Genomic DNA, 24,497 nt, shown 5'->3' on the forward strand with positions numbered 1-24,497 from the left:
CTCTCTTCCCTTCTCTCTCATTCTTTTTCTGTCTCCAGTTCTCTCTTCATCTTTCTATTTATCTCTCTCAATCTCTCTTTCCAGCTCACTCCTCTCAGTTGATCACTCTCTTCTTCTCTCTCTCTCTTTCTCTCTCTCTCTCTCTCTCTCTCTCTCACACACACACACACACACACACACACACACACACACACACACACACACACACCCCCCACCCCCACCGCCCTTTTCCCTTCTACTACCCTAAGCAATCCAAGCATCATTAGAAGCTGACAGTGAGGAAGCATCGTTGGGCAATCCTGCTTTTTACCTTATCCCCAATTGAGATGCAGGCCTTAGAGTCCAAATCCCGTGGTGGCCTAGAGGACAAACAAAAAGGCAAGTAAGGATGGGCCCCAAATGTCCAAATTCCACACCCGCCCCCCTCTCCTCCAGCCAGCGGAGAATCAACCAAGAGCCCTGGGACCCCAGTCTTTGATGATGTACTAGCCTCCTAACTTCTTTCCCCGGGATTAGTTCAGCCTATTGCAAAGGTCCATTTAGTTGCCTCAGTCATCCGTGGCTACGGGAGATCATTTGTGACCCACACACAATCCACAAATCTGATCAGAGCCCAGATTGGACACGTGCTCCCCTCACCTAAAGTCCTCAAGGAAGCCATCTCGATACTTCTCTGGGCCTCAGTTATCTCCTCTGGAAAATGGGGATTAAGACTGTGAGCCCCAAGCGGGACTGAGACTGTGTCCAACCTGATTAGCTTGTATCTACGCCAGCACTTAGAACAGCGCTTGGCACATAGTAAGCGCTCAACAAGCAGCATAATAATTATTATGATTATGAGCAAAATCTTATTCCATCATCCAAGTCAGCATGCAGGGTGTTCAAGTCATAGTTCAGCAAGTCAATTGCTTTAGTACAGTGCTCTGCACACAGTAAGCACTCAATAAATACAATTGAATGAATGAATGAACCCAAACCATCCCTAACGATAACGATTATCCAAACGACAGTGCTCTGCACGCAGTAAGCTCTCAATAAATACAATTGAATGAATGAATGAACCCAAACCGTCCCTAACGATAACGATTATCCAAACGACAATCCAGGCCTCCAGGCCCACCCAAGCCTGCCAAAAACACCGAAACCTGGTGCCAGGACTAACCGGCAGACTATCCCAACATTGGAACGGTCTCAGTCGGCTTTCGGCCAGGGAGGCGGGAGCCAAACTTTGCCTGGGTGCCGACATACTGCCAAAAGGAAGAGAGCATTTTAAGGAAAGGCCGCGTCTTACTGCCAGTCTCACCTGAACTCATTATGGGCAGGGAACACGTCGGTTCTCTTTCACTGTACTCTCCCAAGAGCTTAGACCAGTGCTCTGCGCATAGTAAGTGCTCAATAGATACTAATGATTGACTGGTCTCCCGGGCACACTTGGCCACATGAAAATCTACCCCAAATTCAGTGGCAGTTCACGTCCAATGATGTTGAGGTATCAATTCTCACAGAACTACTTCCTTTCCCAGCCAGCGGCTACCACCGAGTTATGGTGTCCAGCACATCACGGACGCCCACCGAATCACGGTATCCACCGAGTCTCAGAGTCCCCCGAGTCACGGCCTCCACCAAATCACAGCCTCCAGTCGAGTCACAGCATTCAAGTCCCGTCTGCCCATCGAGTCGTAACTGCTTATGAGACCCCGGCCCGGCTCCCTCGCACCCCTCCAAAGACACGCGGCAGGTAGGGAGAAGGCCTTCGGCCTCCATCGTGGGACCTGCACACTTACGTGGAGCTGGTCTGAGGTTGCTCAAATGCTTCTTTGGGAATTTTCAGCCCTGGGTTTCGCTTCTTGCCTAGAAGAGGAGAGACATGAGGAAAATTAAAGATCCCAGCGAGATGGTGGGGGCCGGCCCCCGGGTAAGAGTAAGAGTAGCTATTTATGGAGCGTCCCCTGATTACCAGGCACTGCTGAGCACTTTAGGAGAGTAGAACAGATGCACGTGGTGCATTCCCTGCCCAAAGGGAGCTTACACACTAGCAAAGGAGACAGACCTAGAACTATTTAAAAATGAGATAATAAGAATGTTAACTGACTGTATAATTGATCATAGAACAGTGCTTGGCACATAGTAAGCACTTAACAAATACCATAATTATTATCATACATATGTACCTAAGGGGCAGGTGGGTAGAGGAGGAGCAGTGTGGCTCAGTGGAAAGAGCATGGGCTTGGGAGTCAGAGGTCATGGGTTCAACTGCTGGCTCCACCGCTTGTCAGCTGTGTGACTTTGGGTTAGTCACTTAACTTCTCTGTGCCTTAGTTACCTCATCTGTAAAATGGGGATTAAGACTGTGAGCTCCACGTGGGACAACCTTATTACCTTGTACCAACCCCAGTGCTTAGAACAGTGTTTGGCAAATATTAAGTGCTTAACAAATACCGTAATTATTATCATACATATGTACCTAAGGGGCAGGTGGGTAGATGCAGGCTGCCCCCCAGAAAAGGAGTTTGCAAGGCATAGTCAGCTCTTTCCACCCCCCAACTCCTTCTGCACCCGCAATCCTCGATTATCAGGAAGCCCAAGGACCCTCACTGAGTCCTTCCCTACACTCAAATGAGCATCTAGATCAGTTCAGGATGGCCTTTTGGAAAGATCATGGGCCTGGGTTCTAATCCTGCCTCTGCCACTTGGCTGCTGGGTGACCATGGGCGAGTCACTTGATTTTACTGAGCCTCAGTTTCCTCCTCCATAAAACGGGGGTTCAGTACCTCTTCTCCTTCTTACTTAGATTGTGAGCCCCAGGTGGCTCCACCCCAGTGCTTAGTACAGTGGTCGGTACGTAGTATGCACTTAACCAACACCACAATTATTATTCTATTTATTTTATTTTGTTAGTATGTTTGGTTTTGTTCTCTGTCTCCCCCTTTTAGACTGTGAGCCCAATGTTGGGTAGGGACTGTCTCTATGTGTTGCCAATTTGTACTTCCCAAGTGCTTAGTACAGTGCTCTGCACCATAGTAAGCGCTCAATAAATACGACTGATGATGATGATGATGTTTATCAATCAAGATAATCAGGTTAGACACAGTCCCTGTCCCACCTGGGGCTCACAGTCTTAATCCCATTTTACAGATGAGGTAACAGGCACAGAGAAGTGAAATAACTTGACAGAAGTCACACAGCAGTCAAGTGGCAGAGCTGGGATGAGAACTCACATCCTCTGAATCCCAGGCCCAAGCTAATAATAATAACAATCACATTTATTGAGCATTTACTATCGGCAGAGCAGTGTACTAAGCGAGCCTACAGTCGGGGGGGAGACAGACATTAATACGAATAAATAAGTCTTTCATAATATATAATTTAAAGATATGTTTTTAAGTGTTTTGGGGGTGGGCCGAATATCCAATGTCCAAAGGTCACAGATTAAAATGCATAGACCGCGAGCTGGCGAAAAGAGGACTTAATCGGGGAAGGCCTTTTGGAGGTGACATGACCTTTAATAATAATAATATTAATAATGGTATTTGTAAGAATGTCTATGTGCCAAACACGGAGACCGATATAAGATAATCATGCTGGAAGTAGGCCCTGCCACACAGGGGGTTCACAGTCCAAGTAGGAGGGAGAATAGATATTGAATCCCCATTTGACAGGTGAAGAAAATGAGGCCCTGAGACATTAGGTGACTTGTCCAAGGTCACACTGCAGGCAAAAAGCTGGCTTTTTGTTTGTTTTTACAGAAACCTAGGCCACACCTTCCTCCTACCGCTCTCAGAAAGCCGATTTTTGTTGCCCAGAGGGAATTTCGAACATTCCAGTTGACACCTCTAGGTCCAAAGCCTGTCATTAAAGTGAGCCGAAAGCGACATTCCCAGGAGCAGTTCAGTGAGGCATACCCATAGCCGATCCTTCCTGCACTGAGACAGGTCAATCAATCAATCAATCAATCAATCGTATTTATTGAGCGCTTACTATGTGCAGAGCACTGTACTAAGCGCTTGGGAAGTACAAATTGGCATCACATAGAGACAGTCCCTACCCGATAGTGGGCTCACAGTCTAAAAGGGGGAGACAGAGAACAGAACCAAACATACCAACAAAATAAAATAAGTAGGATAGAAATGTACAAGTAAAATAAATAAATAAATAAATAAACAGAGTAATAAATATGTACAACCATATATACATATATACAGGTGCTGTGGGGAAGGGAAGGAGGTAAGACGGGGATGGAGAGGGGGACGAGGGGGAGAGGAAAGAAGGGGCTCAGTCTGGGAAGGCCTCCTGGAGGAGGTGAGCTCTCAGCAGGGCCTTGAAGGGAGGAAGAGAGCTAGCTTGGCGGATGGGCAGAGGGAGGGCATTCCAGGCCCGGGGGATGACGTGGGCCAGGGGTCGATGGCGGGACAGGCGAGAGCGAGGTACAGTGAGGAGATTAGTGGTGGAGGAGCGGAGGGTGCGGGCTGGGCAGTAGAAGGAGAGAAGGGAGGTGAGGTAGGAGGGGGCGAGGTGATGGACAGCCTTGAAGCCCAGGGTGAGGAGTTTCTGCCTGATGCGCAGATTGATCGGTAGCCATTGGAGGTTTTTGAGGAGGGGAGTGATATGTCCAGAGCGTTTCTGGACAAAGATAATCCGGGCAGCAGCATGAAGTATGGATTGAAGTGGAGAGAGACACGAGGATGGGAGATCAGAGAGAAGGCTAGTGCAGTAGTCCAGACGGGATAGGATGAGAGCTTGAATTAGCAGGGTAGCGGTTTGGATGGAGAGGAAAGGGCGGATCTTGGCAATGTTGCGGAGCTGAGACCGGCAGGTTTTGGTGACGGCTTGGATGTGAGGGGTGAATGAGAGAGCGGGGTCGAGGATGACACCAAGGTTGCGGGCTTGTGAGACGGGAAGGATGGTAGTGCCGTCAACAGAGATGGGAAAGTCAGGGAGAGGACAAGGTTTGGGAGGGAAGACAAGGAGCTCAGTCTTCGACATGTTGAGCTTTAGGTGGCGGGCGGACATCCAGATGGAGATGTCCTGAAGGCAGGAGGAGATGCGAGCCTGGAGGGAGGGGGAGAGAGCAGGGGCAGAGATGTAGATCTGGGTGTCATCAGCGTAGAGGTGATAGTTGAGACCCAGACCCACCTGACCCGTCCTTGCAGAACTGAAAGTCACTCGACAGCCAGGTCACAGTGACCCTAAGTCGGAACAGATTGCCACCAAACCAGCCTTGACGGGAGGTTTCAGAAAGCCCACAAAATGTGTACCTACCCTGTATTCCCTTTGGCATCAGCGGGGCTCTCTGCCCTCACCCATCTTTCCTCTATTGCCATACTCTTACTTACTCATACTCATACTTCCCCTTTTAGACTGTGAGCCCGCTGTTGGGTAGGGACCATCTCTGTATGTTGCCAACTTGTACTTCCCAAGCGCTTAGTACAGTGCTTTGCACACAGTAAGCGCTCAATAAATATGATTGATTGATTGATTGATACTCTCTGGCACCAAAAGAGGAGCAGACATAATTTCAGAGCCAGCCCGAATAATAATAATAATAATTGGCATTTGTTAAGCGCTTACTATGTGCAAAGCACTGTTCTAAGCGCTGGGGAGGATACAGGGTGATCAGGTTGTCCCACGTGGGGCTCACCGTCTTAATCCCCATTTTACAGATGAGGTAACTGAGGCCCAGAGAAGTTAAGTGACTTGCCCAAAGTCACACAGCAGACATGTGGTGGAGTCGGGATTCGAACCCATGACCTCTGACTCCAAAGCCCGGGCTCCTTCCACTGAGCCACACTGCTTCTCTGGGAGAATAGTGGGAGAATCCTCTTGGGAGGCAGTTTGGCCTAATAACGATGGCATTTATTAAGCGCTTACTATGTGCAAAGCACTGTTCTAAGTGCTGGGGAGGTTACAAGGTGATCAGGTTGTCCCACAGGGTGCTCACAGTCTTAATCCTCATTTTACCGATGAGGTAACTGAGGCACAGAGAAGTTCAGTGACTTGCCCCAAGTCACACAGCTGACAATTGTCGGAGTCAGGATTTGAACCCAGGACCTCTCACTCCAAAGCCCGTGCTCTTTCCACTGAGCCACGCTGCTTCCTTAATAGTGACATTAATGATAACTCTGGTCTTCGTTAAGCAGTTATGAGGTGCTAAGCACTTTAGAAAGCACCAGGGTAGATACAAGATAAACAGGTTGGACACAGTCCCTGTCCCACACAGAGCTCACAGTCAAAGGGGGTTGGAAGGAAGGGTGTGTATTCCCCATTTTTAAGTGGGGGAAACTGAAACACAGGGAAGTGAAGTGATTTGGCCAAGGTCGCACAGCAAGGAAAGTGGCGGAGCTGGGATTAGAACCCAGTTTTCTGATTCCCAGACCTGCTGGAAAAGCACAGACCTAGGCAACAGAGAGACTCAGGTTCCACCGCTGTCCTGCTTTGTGACTTTGAGCAAGTCACTCAACCTCTCTGGATCTCAGTTTCCTCATAAGGAAAATATGATGACACCTGTTCTCCCTACCTCTAAGACTAAGCACCCACTTACTAATAATGACAGCAATCATAATAATGATGATGATAACTGTAGTGTGTGTTAAGCATTTACTATGTGCCAAGCACTGTGTTAAGCACTGGGGGAGATATGCGGTCAGGCATAGTCCCTGTCCCCTATGGGGCCCAGAGTATAAGATAGGGGTAGAACTCGTCTGCCTGTAATAATAATGATGGTATTTGTTAAGCGCTTACTTTTTGCCAAGCACTGTTCTAATTGCTCAGATAGATACAAGGTTTTCAGGTTGTCCCATATGGGGCTCACAGTCTTCATCCCCATATTTTACAGATGAAGTAATTGAGGCACAGAGAAGTTAAGTGACTTGCCTAAAGTCACACAGCTGACAAGTGGCAGAGCCCTGGATTAGAACCCATGACCTCTAACTCCCAAGCCCATGCTCTTTCCACTAAGCCACACTGCTTTGGAAGCGTGTAGGCCTGAGAGTCAATGGACCTGGGTTCCAATACCAGCTCTCTAATTGCTTGCTGTGTGACCTTGTCTGTCACATAACTTCTCTGTGCTTCAGTTTCCTCTACTGCAAACTGGGGATTCAATACCTATTTCCCCTCCTACTTACACTGTGAGCAATATATGGGAGAAGGACTGTATCCAACCTGATTAATTTGCATCTACCCCAATGCACAGACCGGTGCCTATTTTTTTCCCAAGGTATTTGTTAAGCTCATACTATATACTGGGCATTGTACTAAGTGTTGGGGTAGATACAAGCTAATCAGGTTGGACAGTCCTTGTCACAGATGGGGCTCACAGTCTTAATCTCCATTTTAGAGATGAGGTAAACTGAGGCACAGGGAAATTAAGTAACTTGCCCAAAGTCAAGCAGCAGACAAATGGCATAGTCAGAATTAGAATCCAGGTTTTTCTGACTCTGGGGACTGTGCTGTTTCCACTAGGTCACACTGCTTCCCGTGCTTGACACACTCTAAGTGCTTAAATACCATAAAATAGTCTGTCTTTCCGATTAGAGTGTAAACTCCTCATATTTGTATTTGCGAAGTGCTTTCTGCGTATTAAGTACTGGAGGAGATATTGTGTCCCAAACCCCCTCCCCTCATAGATAGAACAGGTCTGTCTGTAAATACTTTAAAATCTGGCTTCCCAATTACAGCATAAATTCCTCATATTTGCATTTGTGAAGTGCTTATTAAGCACTGAGGAAGGGATCAGATCAAACACAATCCCTGTTTTAGGTGGCTCACAATCTAAGGTAGGGCAGGAAATGAATCTGTTGTTTGTTTTCTACTTTCCAAGCCCTTTATACAGTGCACTGTACCCAATGACTGCTCAATATGTAACACTGCTATTATATTGCTGCTGCTACTACTATTACTACAAACCCCATGCCTTCACCCTGGAGACGTGACTAGAGATTTTTCTCCCCACCTGCCGCCATGCAGGTACCTCTGTGCATGTGGTTTTGACACACAAAAGTGCCTACAATCTTTGCTCTCAGACGAACCTCAAAAGGCAACCACAGCTGTGGCTTCTGAGTAGCGGCTTGGGCTCGAGGCAATGTGGGAGGGGAAGAGAAGAGGTTATAAATAGGGGAATCCCCAGCTGCTTCTCTCTGACTCCTTTCCTCACTCTGGGTTGGTCTTTTGCCTCTGTGTCTGGGTTTGCTACACAGAGAGGTGGCAAAGAGGAAGAATGTAGTTGTTTCTTCCCACTAACTCATCGACTGTGTGAAATCTGGAGTTCGTTAAGTGCTTACTTGGCATTAGACTGTAAGCGCCTTCTGGACAGGGTATGTGTCTACAAGTTGACTTTTACTGTAACAGTGATTGTGAAATAAAAGTACCACATGTCAAGAACTGTACTAAGAGTGGCCATAGAAGAGATTTAGGTTCCACATGGGGCTCATAGTCTAAATAGGGGGGAAAGCAAGTATTGAAATCCCTTTTTGTAGATGACAGAATTGAGGCACAGAGAAGTGAAGGGACTTCCCCAGGGTTACACAGCAGGTAAGTGGCAGAGCAGAAATTAGAACCCAAGTCCAGCGCTTAGAGCACTGCTTTTCACATAGTAAGTGCTTAATAAATGCCATCAAAAAAAAAGGTCCACTGACTCCCAAGACCATTCTCTTTCCACTAAGCCTGGCTGCTTCTCTGTATCTGCATCTTCCAAAGTGCTTAGCACAGTGCTCTACACATAGCTTGATTATTATTAAGAACTGGGGTAGAAACAAGGTAATAATGACTATGGAATTTAAGTGCTTACTATGTGCCAAGCACTATACTGAGCACTGGGATAGATACAGGATAATCAGGTCCCACGTGGGGCTCACAGTCTAAGTAGGAGGGACAGCAAGTACTGAATCCCTGACAAGTGACAGAGGTGGGATTAGAACACAGGTCCTCTGTCTCCAGGCCCATGCTCTTCCCTTTAGGCCCCGCTACTTCACAAGACAATCAGGTAGGAAACAGTCCCAGTCCCACAGAAGGCTCACAATCGAAGTAGGAGGGAGAACAAGGATTGAAACCCCATTTTACAGATGAGGAAACAGACACAGAGAACATAGGCATCTTGTCTAAATTCACACAGTGGCCAAGTAGGGGAGGCAAGATTAGAACCCTAAAGGCAGCGATTATGGCTACCAACTCTATCACAACTCTCTCAAGTGCTCAGAATAGTGCTCTGCGCTCAGTAAATACTGCTGGTTGATTAAACAGGCAGATGGACCAGGTTACCTGGAAACCTCTAAAGGTGCAAACCTCAGTCAGTCGTATTTATTGGGTGCTTACTGTGTGCAGAGCACTGCTAAGGGCTTGGGAGAGTACAACAGAACAGACTTGGTAGACGTGTTCCCTGCCGATAGTGAGCTTGCAGTCTAGAGGGGGAAACAGGCATGGGTATAAATAAATTGCAGACATGTATATAAGAGAAGTCCCTTAACTTCTCTGTGCCTCAGTTTCCTCATCTGTAAAATGGGGATTAAGATTGTGAGCCCCCCTTGGGACAACCTGATCACCTTGTAACCTCCTCAGCGCATAGAACAGTGCTTTGCACATAGTAAGCCCTTAATAAATGCCATCATTATTATTATTATTATTATTATTAAAGTACTATGGGGCTGAAGGAGGGGTAAATAGAGGGTGCAAATCCAAGCACAAGAGTGATGCAGAAGGGAGTGGGAGAAGAGGAAATGAGGGCTTAGGGAAGGCCTCTGGGAGGAGATGTGCTTTTGAAAGGGTTTTGAAGGTGGGGAGTGTGATCATCTATTAGGAAGAGGGAGGGAATTCCAGGGCAGAGGTTGGAGACAAGATTGACGAGATTGAGATACAGTGAATAGGTTGGCATTAGATAAATGAAGTGTGTGGGCTGAGCTGTAGTAAGAAATCAGGGAGGTCAGGTAGGAGAGGGGAGGTGATTGAGTGTTAATGCCTATGGTAAGGCTTTTCTGTTTGATGCGGAAGCAGATGGACAACCACTGGAGTTTCTTGAGGAGTGGGGAAACATGGATTGAACCGTTTTGTAGAAAAATGATCTATGCAGCAGAGTGAAGTGTGGACTGAAGTGGGGAGAGACAGGGCAGGGAGGAGTTGATACGGTGATCAAGGCCAGGTAGAATGTGATTGGATTAATGTGGTGGCAGTTTGGATGGAGAGGAAAGGGTGGATTTTAGGGATGTTGTGAAGGTTGAACTGACAGGATCAGGTGACGGATGGAATATGTGATGAGTTGAGGATACCGCCAAGGCCACGGGCTGGTGAGATGGAGGTTGGTGTCCTCCAAAACACTGGGGTCATGGAAACTGACCAACCCAGAGTTTAGAAAATCTCAAGCTGCGGTACCTGGGTAGCGCCACAAACATTCTCATAACTGTTTTTTCAAGAACACCTTCTAGCCAGGGAGACGTGCACTGTGGGACTGTCTCTCCCCTGCTGATATGGTGTACATTCTAGCTGAAATCCTTGGTGAAAACACACTTAGCAGAAGAGCTGAGTGTAGTACTAATGATCATTTTGGTGTTTGTTTAACGCTTACTAAGTGCCAAGCATTTTGATCTCCCTGAGGTGTCACATGAGCCACACGAAAGAGGCAACCTCTACATTGAGGATGTGCTGCCCACTCAATTCAACCTACTCACTGTGTCCCGTTCTTGTCACTCGCCACCATCCTCTTAATCACACCCTTCCCCATGCTTGAAACTCCCTCCCCCTTCACATCTGTCAGAAAGCGGCTCTCCCCATCTTCAAAGCCTTCCTGAAGTCACGTCTCCTCCAGAAAGTTTTCCCTGATTAATCTCTCCTCTCCCCAACCTGTTCTTCTCCTCCCCCCGACTCTGCTTCTTCTTCAGCATTTCCATATCCCCTCAGCACTTTTTTTATGGTATATAAGCACTTACTGTGGGTCAAGCACTGGAATAGACACAAGTCCCAGGCCCTGTCCCAATATGGGGCCCACAGTCTAAGTAATTATGCTAATTGTGGTATCTATGTGCTTACTATCTGCTAAGCACTGGGGTAGGTAGAAGATAATCAGGTCCCACAGTCTCAGAAGGAAGGGAGGAGAGGGATTCAATCCCCATTTTGCACATGAGGGAACTGAGGCACGAGAAGTGAAGTGATTTGCCCAAGGTCACACAGCAGAAAAGTGGCAGAGCTGGGTTTAGAACCCAGCTCCCAGGCCCATGCTCTTTCTGGTAGATCACGCTGCTTCACCCATTCAGTTCCTCCACAAGAAGCAGCACGGTATAGCGGATACAGCTTGGGCCTTGGAGTCAGAAGGTCATGGGTGCTAATTCCAGCTCCACCATTTGTCTGCTGTGTGACAGCACACTTGAGTTACCTCATCTGTAAAATGAGGACAGAGAGTGTGAGCCCCAGCTAGGACCGTGTCCAGCACGATTTTCTCGTATCCATCCCAGGGCTTAGAACGGTTCTTGGCACATAGTAAGCACTTAACAGATATCACCATTATTATTATTATAATAATTACACACTCCCCCTGCCTGTTGTGAATTTTAATAATAATAATGATGATGGCATTTATTAAGCGCTTACTATGTGCAAAGCACTGTTCTAAGCGCTGGGGCGGATACAAGGTGATTAGGTTGTCCCACATGGGGCTCACAGCCTTCATCCCCATTTTACAGATGAGGTAACTGAGGCCCAGAGAAGTTAAGTGACTTGCCCAAAGTCACACAGCTGACAGTTGGCGGAGCCGGGATTTGAACCCATGACCTCTGACTCCAAAGCCCGGGCTCTTTTCCACTGAGCCACGCTGCTTCTCTAATGTCTGCCTCCCCTGCTCGACTGTAAGTTCCTTTAGGGAATGGATAGAGGCCCGCTAACCCATGGGACTGTCTCCTTAAACAAGATAATTAAGCTTGGTCTAAAATGAAAAATGTGTTTTTGTGGAAATGAAGCCCGTCAAACACTTGGAGCTGGAAATGTTCCCCGCTGAGCTGCCTCTCCTACACAGCGGTTTCTAGGTTTTGTGGGCACCCTGAGGCTCAGACAGTCCGGTCCTGAGCCAGGTTAGGAACAAGGGCTTCTCAGCCCCCCTCCCTACTGTATCGGGAATTCACTAAATGGACAGGGCACGGGCCTTGGAGCCAGAAGGTGGAGGGTTCTAATCCCGCTCCACCACTCGTCTGCTGTATGACCTTGGTCACCTCATCTGTAAAATGGGGATTGAGACTGTGAGTCCCATGTGGCTCAGGGACCTTATCCAACCCGATTTGCTTCAGTGCACCCCAGCGCTTGGTACAGTGCCCGGCACATAGTAAGCATGTAACAGATTCCAGAATTATTACAACAGAAGCATGAGACACGTCATTGTGATATTTGTGTACAACTTAATGCAGATCAAGCAATGGTAAGCGCTGAGGTTGATGTGAGTTAAGTGGGTCAGACGTCTTCTCTGTCCCCTCATGAGACTCACAGTCTAAATAGGAGGGACAACAGGCATTTATTTTAGCACCTGACTCCTGTGCTCGAATGTAAGCTCCTTGAGGGCAGGGATCATGTCTGTCACCCTTCAGCCGTATGCCTCTGAAAAGTCAGGTCCTTGTGGACAGGGAACATATCTACCAACTCCGTTGTATTGTGCTCTCCCAAGTACTTAGTACAGTGCCCTGCACCCAGTAGGTGCTCAATAAATACTATTGACTAACTTTTAGCTTTTGTTTAATAGTAGTAGTAGTAAGTCATTACCATATTTATTAAACACTCATTATGTGCAAAGCATAAAACAAGCACCATTCATTGTCATACTTACTGAACGCTTACTAAGGTTACATATTAAGCACTTGGGAGAGTACAATCTAACAGTAAACATCTATTCATTCATTCATTATCATCATCATCATCATCAATTGTATTTATTGAGCACTTACTGTGTGCAGAGCACTGTACTAAGCGCTTGGGAAGTACAAGTTGGCAACACATGGAGACAGTCCCTACCCAACAGTGGGCTCACAGTGTAAAAGGGGGAAACAGAGAACAAAACCAAACATACTAACAAAATAAAATAAATAGAATAGATATGTACAAGTAGAATAAATAAATAAATAAATAAATAGAGTAGTAAATATGTACAAACATATATACATATATACAGGTGGTGTGGGGAAGGGAAGGAAGTAAGATGGGGGGATGGAGAGGGGGGCGAGGGGGAGAGGAAGGAAGGGGCTCAGTCTGGGAAGGCCTCCTGGAGGAGGTGAGCTCTCAGTAGGGCCTTGTTTAATAGTAGTAGTAGTAAGTCATTACCATATTTATTAAACACTCACTAGGTGCAAAGCATAAAACAAGCACCATTCATTGTCATACTTACTGAACGCTTACTAAGGTTACTATATTAAGCGCTTGGGAGAGTACACTATAACAGTAAACATCTATTCATTCATTCATTAGATCGTATTTATTGAGCACTTACTGTATTTCAAAGCACTGAACTAAGCGCTTGGGAGAGTATAATATAATGACAGACACATTCCTGCCAACAACGAGCTCACAGTCTACAGGGGGAGACAGACATTAATATAAATAAATGACTTACAGATATATACAGATAACAGCCACATTCCCTGCCCACAACGCAGGAGAAAGCTACTTTCCAAAGTAGCTCCAAGGTTTTTAGCTCCTCTGGAGGCACCGCTAGACTTCCTATGTTTATTTGATTTCTTTTTTTTTTTTTCCAATTGACAAACGCCGCCCTTTGCCCGGACCTCTAGCTGTGGGAACTAAAGAAAGAGCTCCGCGGACTGCATATCTGCAGGATCCCCAGAGGGAAACCGTGGGAGAGGCCAACAGGGGTTCTTCCCTTAGTGCCAGCAAGCACCCGCCACCCCCACGCCCCCGAGGTTTCGCCGCCTCGTTCCTTCTGACCGCTTTCCCCGTCATCCAAGAGAGATCAATTAATCAATCATATTTATTGAGCGCTTACTGTGTGCAGAGCACTGTACTAAGCGCTTGGGAAGTACAATTTGGCATGGGGCATCCCAAAAGCTGCAGTTCCAAGGTGCCGTGTGTCCATTCCCCACACGGATCACAGAGGCCCAAGGTCACGTTGGGTGTTGGCGGGTTTGGGAACACAAAGTCCTGTTGTCCTGGGAGCAGCAGAAGTTGAGCCTCTGGGATGGCTTATGGAATGAATCGGGAATAATAATAATAATAATAATAGTGGGATTTGTTAAGTATTTACTCTGTTCCAAGGTCTGTATGAAGCACTGGAGTAAATATAGACTATAGAGATGGGATAAAGTCCTTATCCCACATGAGACTCAAAGTCTGAGTAGGAGGGAAAAGGGGTATCCAATCTCCATTTTACAGATCATCATCATCATCATCATCAATCATATTTATTGAGCGCTTACTGTGTGCAGAGCACTGTACTAAGCGCTTGGGAAGTACAAGTTGGCAACATATAGAGACAGTCCCTACCCAACAGTAGGCTCACAGTTGAAAAGATGTGAAGCAGTGAGGCCCAGTGGATACAGCACTGGCTTGGGACCTGGGCTCTAGTTTCGACTCTGCCACTTGCCCGCTGTGTGACCTTAGGCAAGTCACTTCACTTCTCTGGACCTCAGTTACCTCATCTGAGAAATGAGGATTAAGTCTGTGAGCCCCAGGTGGGACAGGGACTGTGTCCAACCTGATTACCTTGTATCTACCCAAGTGCTTAAAACAGTGCTTGGCACATAGTAAGTACTTAAGCAATACCATAAAAAAATGAGGAAACTAAGGCCCAGAGAAGTGGTAATTATTAAGCATTTACTATGTTCCAGGCATTGTATTAAGCACTGGTGTAGAGACTGTAAGCGCCTCCTCTAATCAGTCATATTTGTTTAGTGTTAATAATAATAGTTATGGTATTTGTTAGGCGCTTACCACGTGCCAGGCACCATACTAAGCACTGGGTTAGATATGAATTAATCAGGTTGGACACAGTCCATGTCCCACATGAGGCTCACAGTCTTAATCCCTATTTTACAGATGAGGTAACTGAGGCACAAAGTCACTTAACTGACTTGCCCAAGGTCACACAGCAGACAAGCGGCGGATCTGAGATTAAAACCCAGGTTCTTCTGACTGTCAGGCCTAAGCTCTATCCACTAGGCCAAACTGTTTAATATGTGCAGGGCACTGTACTAAGTGCTTGGGAGAGTGCAGCATGGCTCAATGGAAAGAGCACGGGCTTTGGAGTCAGAGGTCAGGGGTTCAAATCCCGGCTCCGTCAGTTGTCAGCTGTGTGACTTCGGGCAAGTCACTTCACTTCTCTGTGCCTCAGTTACCTCATCTGTAAAATGGGGATTAAGATTGTGAGCCCCCCCCCCGTGAGATAACCTGATCACCTTGTAACCTCCCCAGTGCTTAGAACAGTGCCTTGCACATAGTAAGCGCTTAATAAATGCCATCATTATTATTAGAGTTAGAAGACATGTAAGCGAGGCAGTTACGAGCTAATCAGGTTGGATACAGTCTGTGTCCCACATGGGGCTCTCAGATTTCATCCCCATTTTACAGTTGAGGTAACGGAGTAACAGAGAGGTTGTGACTTGCCCAAGGCTTTCCACTGGCTAAGCTGCTTCTCCAATGACACTACAGAGTATATATATGCTTGGGGTTATCCTGGGGCAATGAGGAGTCAGCCAGTCGATCGTATTTATTGAGAGCTTACCAAGCGTACTGTACTGAGCGCTTTGGAGAGTGCAGTACAGCAGAGTTGGCAGACACATTCCCTGCCCTCAATGAGTTCACAGTCTAAAGAGGAGCTGAGGGTGGGTGGCAGCTCCCCCTCTTCCCCCCTCCATCCCCCCCACCTTACCTCCGTCCCCTCCCCACAGCACCTGTATATATTTGTATATGTTTGTATGTATTTATTACTCTATTTTAATTGTACATATTTATTCTATTTCTTTTATTTTGTTAATATGTTTTGTTTTGTTGTCTGTCATCCCCCTTCTAGACTGTGAGCCCGCTGTTGGGTAGGGACCGCCTCTATATGTTGCCAACTTGGACTTCCCAAGCGCTTAGTACAGTGCTCTGCACACAGGAAGCGCTCAATAAATAGGATTGAATGAATGAATGAATGAAGAAGCTGCATCTGAGATAGCCCTATGGCAAACAGAGGGTGAACTGGTTGAACCACCTTTGAGATAGCCCTGTCCAAGCATGCCGCTCACACACATGCGCACACACACACACACACAAACACACACACACGTGCGCGCACCATGGCCTAGTGTTTAGAGCACGGTCCTGGGAGTCAGAAGGATATGGGTTCTAATCCCGGCTCTGCCACTTTTCTGTGGTGTGACCTTGGGTAAGTCATTGCACTTCTCTGTGCCTCAGTTCCCTCATGTGTAAAACGGGGGTTAAAGCTGTAAGCCCTATGTGGGGCAGGGATTGTGTCCAACTTGAATATCTTGTATCTACCCCAGTGCTTAGAACAGTGCCAGGCACATAGAAAGCAATTAACAAATACCACAATTATGATTATTATTATTACTATTACATACACTCCCACACCACAGATACACACACACACGCACATATCTCTGAAGCAAAGCCAAATGCAGAACACCACTGATTCCTGAGCCTCACCCTAGAGATGCCCCGTAAATCTCGACAGAAATGTTGATGAAAGCCACATGAGTGGGCGTGGAGACAGATAGGTTTCCCGGATGAACAACTGAAATAGAGGCTGTGTATTTTGGGACGGTGACACTTGGGTGGCCCAGACTAGCCCGACAAAACCAATTTTTTACACACACGTAGGTATGCCTCAAACTGTCCTTTGGTTTCCAAGATGGTGCTAGTGATAGGGAAGTCCTGTCTAGGTATGTAGATGTGGAGAAGTCTGATGGGGGTCCGATACCCCTCACATGCTGAGGATACCCCTTATAAATGTTGCCGTCTCCACTCTTCACAGCGTTGGCATCTTCAAAATCCCAGCACTATCTGGGAACATTCTGTGGATTGAGTTGGGAGTCGCTCTTCCGGACCCACCCGTCAGGACCTTGATGGATCACAAGGAATTTCAGAAGCATTTCTGGTTTGTCAACCCCGCCGCATCCACCCGCTTGGCCACTGCTTCGATATCAGGTCAGATTTCTGTATTTTGCGATGCGTTTTTGAAATTGCCTGGCTAGTGATCTCATTCTAGAACACACAATGTGGTTTTGGAATATGTACGGCAACGGTGAGAAAATTTGCCATGGATTTCTGCTTTGGGGGTGAAAAACATTTGCAGTTATAATTCGAACTCTCTTGGAAAAAAAAATCTGTCACATGAAAAATGCCATCAAGTCTGGTTATCCTATTGTCTATAATTCATTCAGTCGTATTTATTAAGTGCTTACTGTGTGCAGAGCACTGTGCTAAGCACTTAGCACTGTACTAATAGAATTAGCACTATAATATGGGGAAACTGGCCGTGTTATGGGAAAATCATGTTCCGTGAAAGGTTTGGCTCAGGACTCTCTCCATTGGTAAACCTCCTGGGACATGATCAGGAGCTGTTGGCAGTCAGCTGGTTTATCTTCCTCCAGATTCTGGTACCGGAATGCTTGTGTTTGTCAACCCAGGTTCGCCTGGGCTACTTCAGAGAGGTCTTCCCCGACTAGGCCCTCATTTCCTCTTCTCCCACTCCCTTCTTCATCGCCCTTGCACTTGGATTTGCACCCTGGATTCACCCCTCCCTCAGCCCCACAGCACTTGTGGACATATCAGTAATTTATTTATTTTTATCAATGTCCGTCTCCCCCTGTTGTGGGGAGGGAATGTGATAAGTACAGATGTTTAGTACAGTGCTCTACACACAGTAAGCACTCAGTACATACAATTGATTGATTGATTACTTCCAGGTCGGCAGTGCTCATGAAGACCTGGGGTTAAATCGTAAGCTTCTTGAGGGCAGGGAGTAAGTCTTTTCCTTTTACTGTATGCTCCCAAGAGCTTAGTTCAGTGCTCTGCACAGCAGGATGAAGAAGATGATGGTTTATTGAGCACTTACTATGCACAGAGCACTGTACTAAGTGCTTGGGAGAGTAGAATACAATAAACGGACACATTCTCTGCCCACAGTGAGCTAAAAGTCCTGAGGGGGAGAGAGACATTAATATAAATGAATAAATTGCAGATATGTATAAGCGTTGAGGGGCTGCGGGGGTGGATGAGTAACAGGAGCAGGGCAACACAGAAGGGAATGGGAGAAGAGGAAAGGGGGGCTTAGTCTGGGAAGGCTTCGTGGAGGACATGTGCCTTCAATAAGGCTTTGCCCAGGGGGAGAGAGTAATTGTCGGATTTGAGAAAGGAGGATGTTCCAGACCTGAGACAGGACATGGGCAAGGGGTGAGCGGCGAAATAGAGACGAGATCAAGGTACAGTGAGAAGGTTAGCATTAGAGGATCGAAATGTGTGGGCTTGGTCATGGTAGAAGCGGGTGAGGTGATTGCTTTAACGCCAGTAGTGAGAAGTTTTTGTTTGATGCGGAGGGGCCTAGGCAACCACTGGAGTTTCTTGAAGAGTGGGGAAACATGGCCTAAACATTTTTTAGAAAAATGATCCAGGCAGCAGGGTGAAGTATGGACTGTAAACGGGAGAGACAGGGAGGTCAGCAAAGAGGCTGACTCAGTAAGCAAGGTGGGATAGGATGACTATACTAATGGGGTAACAGTTTGGATGCAGAGGAAAGGGCAGATTTTAGCAATGTTGTGAAGGTCGAACTGACAGGATTTAGAGATGGATTGAATGTGTTGGTCGAAAAAGAGAGGAGTAAAGGATCAGTGCCAAGCTCGTGAGACAGCAAGGATGGTGGTGCCATCGATAGTGAGGGAAAGTCAAGGCGAGGACAGAGTTCGGGTCAGAAGATAAGAAGTTCTGTATTGGACATATTAAGTTTGAGATGATGGGAGGACACCAAGGTAGAGAAGTCTTAAAGGCCGGAGGAAGTGCGAGACTGCAGGGAGCGAGTGGAATCAGGGCTGGAGATGAAGATTTGGGTATCATCCTTCCAAGGAAACCTCATCCTAAGTGCTTCCTTCTAAGAAGGATAGAAAGTGGTTATGCAAAAAGCAAGAAGCAAGTTTGCAGGTTGTTTTTCATATATTTACATATTGTCTAAGTTCACAAGAAAAAACTCCTCTAACTTTCTCCTCTTCCCACCACTCCACTTATTGTACATTCTTCCTTTCTCCCCATCATCTTTGAACTCATCCCATCCCCTGGTCCCTTTCTCATCGGTAAGGGGCACTGGATCAGCTGGTGAAAACTATTGTCAGGTTCTGACTAGCTCTAACTGGATGGGAAGGTAAGAACAAGTAATCAATCAGTCAATCAATGGTATTTATTGAGTGTGCTTACTGTGTGCAGAGCACCTAGTAAGCACTTGGGAGAGTACGATACAACAGAGTTGGTTGACAACATTCTCTGCCCACAACAAGCTTAGGGACTAGACAGGGTAGACAGACACGAATCAATCACTCAGCGGTATTTGCGGAGCACTTACTGTGTGCAGATCACTGTACTAAGCACTTGGGGAACCGAGTTGGTAGACAACATTCTCTGCCCACAATGAGCTTACAGTCCAGAGGGGTAGACAGACATTAATCAATGAATCAGTGGGCTGATTTCCGAATATTGAAACACTCTCTCTTGCCCTGTTAGTATTATTCTGTCAGAAGGCTCTATGATATCATAATTTATTATCTTAATTTCTTCGGTCAAGTTGTTTTGTTCTGCTAAGCGGCCGGTGTGGCCCTTTACCCTTGGCAACTGCCATCTGATACCCCGTTGATTTCTGTAGAAAACAGGGAGAGTTGACATGGTCGATACACAGTAAGCACTCAATAAATACGATTGATTGATGGATTGATTGATTGATCACCTCTGACCTCCTGCTTTATTTTGCATCACCATAACAGTAATAGATGTGGTACTTAAGTGCTTATACTTATACTAAGCACTGTCCTAAATGTTGGGGCAGATAGAATTAGATCAGACACAGTTCCTGTCCCATGTTGGGGCTCACGGTCTAACAAGAGAGAGAACAAGTATCAGATCCCCATTTTACTGATAAGTGAAGTGATTTGTCCAAGGTCACACAGTAGACAAGTGGCAGGGTAGGATTAAAATCCAGATCCTCTGTCTCCTGGGCCTGTGTTTTATCCAGTAGGTCATGCCGCTCCCCCTTTCTGCACGGGGCTCACGGTCTAAATTGGAGAGACAATAATTGAATCCCCATTTTACAGATGAGGTACCTGAGGAACAGAGAAGTGAAGTGACTTGCCCAAGGTCACACAGCAGACGGGTGGCAGAACCGGTATTAGAACCCAGGCCCTTTGCCTCCCAGGTGTGTGCTCTTCTACTAGGCCACACTGTTTCTCCTTGCAAGTTTCCCTCATCATCGTTGTGGAGGTTTGTCTGGTTTGGAGTTCTCAAAACCCTTCAAAGAGCAGTTCCTTCATCTCCCATCACCCTCCTTTTGTGAGAAAAGAGGAGTCCAAAAAGCATCCCGCCTTTCTCCTTTCTGGGAGGAAGGGAGGACAGTTGAATTCATTCATTCATTCAATCGTATTTATTGAGCGCTTACTGTGGGCAGAGCACTGTACTAAGCGCTTGGGAAGTTCAAGTTGGCAACATATAGAGACGGTCCCTACCCAACAGCGGGCTCACAATCTAGAAGGGGGAGACAGACAACAAAACAAAACATATTAACAAAATAAAATAAATAGAATAAATATGTACAAGTAAAATAAATAGAGTAATAAATACGTGCAAACATACATACATATATACAGGTGCTGCGGGGAGGGGAAGGAGGTAAGGCAGGGGGATGGGGAGGGGGAGGAGGGGGAGAGAAGGAGGGGGCTCAGTCTGGGAAGGCCTCCTGGAGGAGGTGAATGTGGTGGGAAGCCTGAGTTCTCTCAAAACCACGTCCCGGTAACTCTCAATCAAACAACTATACCTATTGAGAGCTTACTGTGTGCAAGGCAACTAGTCAATCATATTTATTGAGTACTTACTATGTGCAGAGCAACCAATCAATCGTATTTTTGAGTGCTTATTTTGTATCCTCCCCAGCGCTTAGAACAGTGCTTTGCACGTAGTAAGCGTTTAACAAATGCCATTATAATGATGGTATTTGTTAATAATACTAATAATAATGATGATGGCATTTATTAAGCACTTATTATGTGCAGAGCACTGTTCTAAGCGCTGGGAAGGTACAAGGTGATCAGGTTGTCCCACGTGGAGCTCACAGTCGTAATCCCCATTTTACAGATGAGGTAGCTGAGGCACAGAGAAGTGACTTGCCCGAAGTCACACAGCTGATGAGTGGCAGAGCTGGGATTTGAACACATGACCTCTAACTCCAAAGCCCGGGCTCTTTCCACTGAGCCATGCTGCTTCTCTAATTATTGTTATTATATTATTTTTATTATTATTGTTACAGGGCCACCGATCAATCATTTGTATTTATTGAACGCTTAGGGTTTGGGAGAGTGCAATCTAACAGCCTTAGTAGACATGTTCCCCACCAAAAGGAGCTTACGATCTAGAGGGGGAGACGGACATTAAAATATATTTTGGAAATGCACAGAGTTGCTGCAAGGCTAAGAGTGGGCTGAATAAAGGGTGCAAATCCAAGTGCAAGGGTGACACAGAAGGGAAAGGGTATAGGGAAACAAGAGCTTAGGTGGGGAAGAACTCTTGGAGGAGATGTGATTTTAATACGGCTTTGAAGATGGGGAGAGAGATCTTCTGTCGGATTTGAGCGGGGAAGGAATTCCACACAGAGGCAGGACGGGCAAGGGGTTGACTGTGAGATAGACGAGATCGAGGTACAGTGAGTAGGTTGGTATTAGAGGAGCCAACTGTGCAGTCGGAGCTGTAGCGGATCAGTGAAGTAAGGTAGGAGGGGGAAACGTGATTGAGTGCCTTAAGAATAATAATAATGGCATTTATCAAGCGCTTACTATGTGCAAAGCACTGTTCTAAGCACTGGGGAGGTTACAAGGTGATGAGCTTGTCCCACCGGGGTATCACAAGGCTTAATCCCCATTTTACAGATGATCAATCAATCAATCAATCAATCGTATTTATTGAGTGCTTACTATGTGCAGAGCACTGTACTAAGCGCTTGGGAAGTACAAATTGGCAACACATAGAGACAGTCCCTACCCAACAGTGGGCTCACAGTCTAAAAGGGGGAGACAGAGAACAGAACCAAACATACCAACAAAATAAAATAAATAGGATAGAAATGTACAAGTAAAATAAATAAATAAATAAATAAACAGAGTAATAAATATGTACAACCATATATACATATATACAATGAGATGAGGTAACTGAGGCCCAGAGAAGTTAAGTGACTTGCCCAAAGTCACACAGCTGACAGCTGGCGGAGCTGGGATATGAACCCATGCCCTCTGACTGCAAAGCCCGGGCTCTTTCCACTGAGCCACGCTGCTTCTCTTAAGCAGTGGTAAGGAGTTTCTATTTGATGTGGAGGGAGACAGGCAACCACTGGAAGTTCTTGAGGAGTCGGGTGACATGACAGAAAGGTTTTGTAGAAATAATAATAATAATAATAATGTTGGTATTTGTGAAGTGCTTACTATGTGCCAAGCACTGTTCTAAGCACTGGGGTAGATACAGGGTAATCAGGTTGTCTCCCGTGGGGCTCACAGGCTTCATCCCCATTTTACAGATCATCATCATCAATCGTATTTATTGAGCGCTTACTGTGTGCAGAGCACTGTACTAAGCGCTTGGGAAGTACAAGTTGGCAACATATAGAGACAGTCCCTACCCAACAGTGGGCTCACAGTCTAAGAGATGAGGTAACTGAGGCACAGAGAAGTGAAGTGACTTGCCCAAGGTCACACAGCTGACACGTGTACTTCCCAAGCGCTTAGTACAGTGCTCTGCACACAGTAAGTGCTCAGTAAATATGATTGAATCAATCAATCAATCAATCATATTTATTGAGCGCTTACTGTGTGCAGAGCACTGTACTAAGTGCTTGGGAAGTACAACATATAGAGACAGTCCCTACCCAACAGTGGGCTCACAGTCTAGAAGGGGGAGACAGAGAACAAAACCAAACATATTAACAAAATAAAATAGATATGTACAAGTAAAATAAATAAATAAATAGAGTAAATATGTAAATATGTAAATATGTAAATATGTACAAACATATATACATATATACAGATATATATTGAATGAATGAGTGAAAGTGGCAGAGGCGGGATTAGAACCCACAACCTCTGACTCCCAAGCCTGGGCTTTTTCTACTGAGCCACGCTGCTTCTGAATGACCTGGTCAAAAATGACCTGGGCAGCTGAGTGATGTATGGACTGCAGTGGGGAGAGACAGGAGGCAGGGAGGTCATAGAGGAGGCTCATAAAGCAACACTCAGCAACATCCCCTCAACCACCTCAGTCCTCCCTTAACTGTCACTGTGACTGGGAGAAGTAAGCATGGTGGATCATGAGCGCTCAATAAATACGATTGAATGAATGAATGAATCCTGGGAACTCAAAATACGGTTGTTTCTTCTATGACATATGTGGTGGTTGCATATGACTAAAGAACCAAAGAAAACCCAAAATGAAGTACTGATACCCAGATCGACGCCACGCTCATACATAAAATCATTAATCAGTCGTATTTACTGAGCGCTTCCTGTGTGCAGAGCACAGTACTAAGCACTTGGAAGAGTATAACAGAGTTGGTAGACACGTTCTCTACCCATAAGGAGCTTACAGTCTAGTGGTGGAGACAGATGTTAACATAAATAAATTAAAAATGTAAATTAAATTAGTACTGTGGGGCTGAGGGAGGCATGAATAAAGGGGCAAATCCAAGTTTGAGGGCAACACAGAAGAGACTGGGCGGAAAGGAACTAAGGGTTTAGTCGGAAAAGGCCTCTTGGAGGAGATGTGCTTTTAATACGTAATGGTATTTATTTGATATAATGGTAATTGCGGAATTTGTTGCACGCTTAGTCTGTGTCAAGCATTGTTCAAAACTCTAGAATAGATACAAGATAATTGGTGCAGTCAGAGTTCCCGTCCCACAAGGGACCGAAAGCCTAAGTGGGGGGACTCATAGTCTTACATTGTGCAGAGCACTGTACCTAGTGCTCTGAATGCAGAAGGGGCTCAGTTAATATCATGCTGATTGCTACACCATTCTGCCTTGCACCAGGCAGGTGGAGGGGAGAGGTTCAGGAAGATTTAAGTTTCAAACCCTGCCACGGCCTCCTTTCACCACAGGTGAGCTCTTGATTCACCTCACTTCCCAACTCACCACAGGCATCCCGAACCTCTTAAATCGTCTTGAGCGATCCCACTTACAATTCTACTTAATAATTACCTTTAACCTGCTCCAAAAAGCTCATTTTAAGACCTGTCATTAAATATGCACGAGTCCTTAATGTACTGCCGGAGATTTACTCCCCATGGATGTG

The 24,497-nt window shown here is 46.1% G+C and overlaps 1 protein-coding gene across 1 annotated transcript in view; it reads right to left on the reverse strand.

Moving 5' to 3' along the window:
* Positions 1-24,497, reverse strand: part of MAP2K6 (mitogen-activated protein kinase kinase 6) — an 87,775-nt gene that overhangs the window by 38,259 nt on the left and 25,019 nt on the right. Inside the window, exons 2-3 of the mRNA XM_038757244.1 lie at positions 1,785-1,851; positions 311-359 (exon numbers count right to left, since the gene is read on the reverse strand). Coding sequence (XP_038613172.1) covers positions 311-359; positions 1,785-1,851 — 116 coding nt within the window. The remainder of the gene's footprint in view (positions 1-310; positions 360-1,784; positions 1,852-24,497) is intronic.

Source organism: Tachyglossus aculeatus, chromosome 15 (genome assembly GCF_015852505.1).
Source record: "Tachyglossus aculeatus isolate mTacAcu1 chromosome 15, mTacAcu1.pri, whole genome shotgun sequence".
NCBI classification, from domain to species: Eukaryota; Metazoa; Chordata; class Mammalia; order Monotremata; family Tachyglossidae; genus Tachyglossus; species Tachyglossus aculeatus.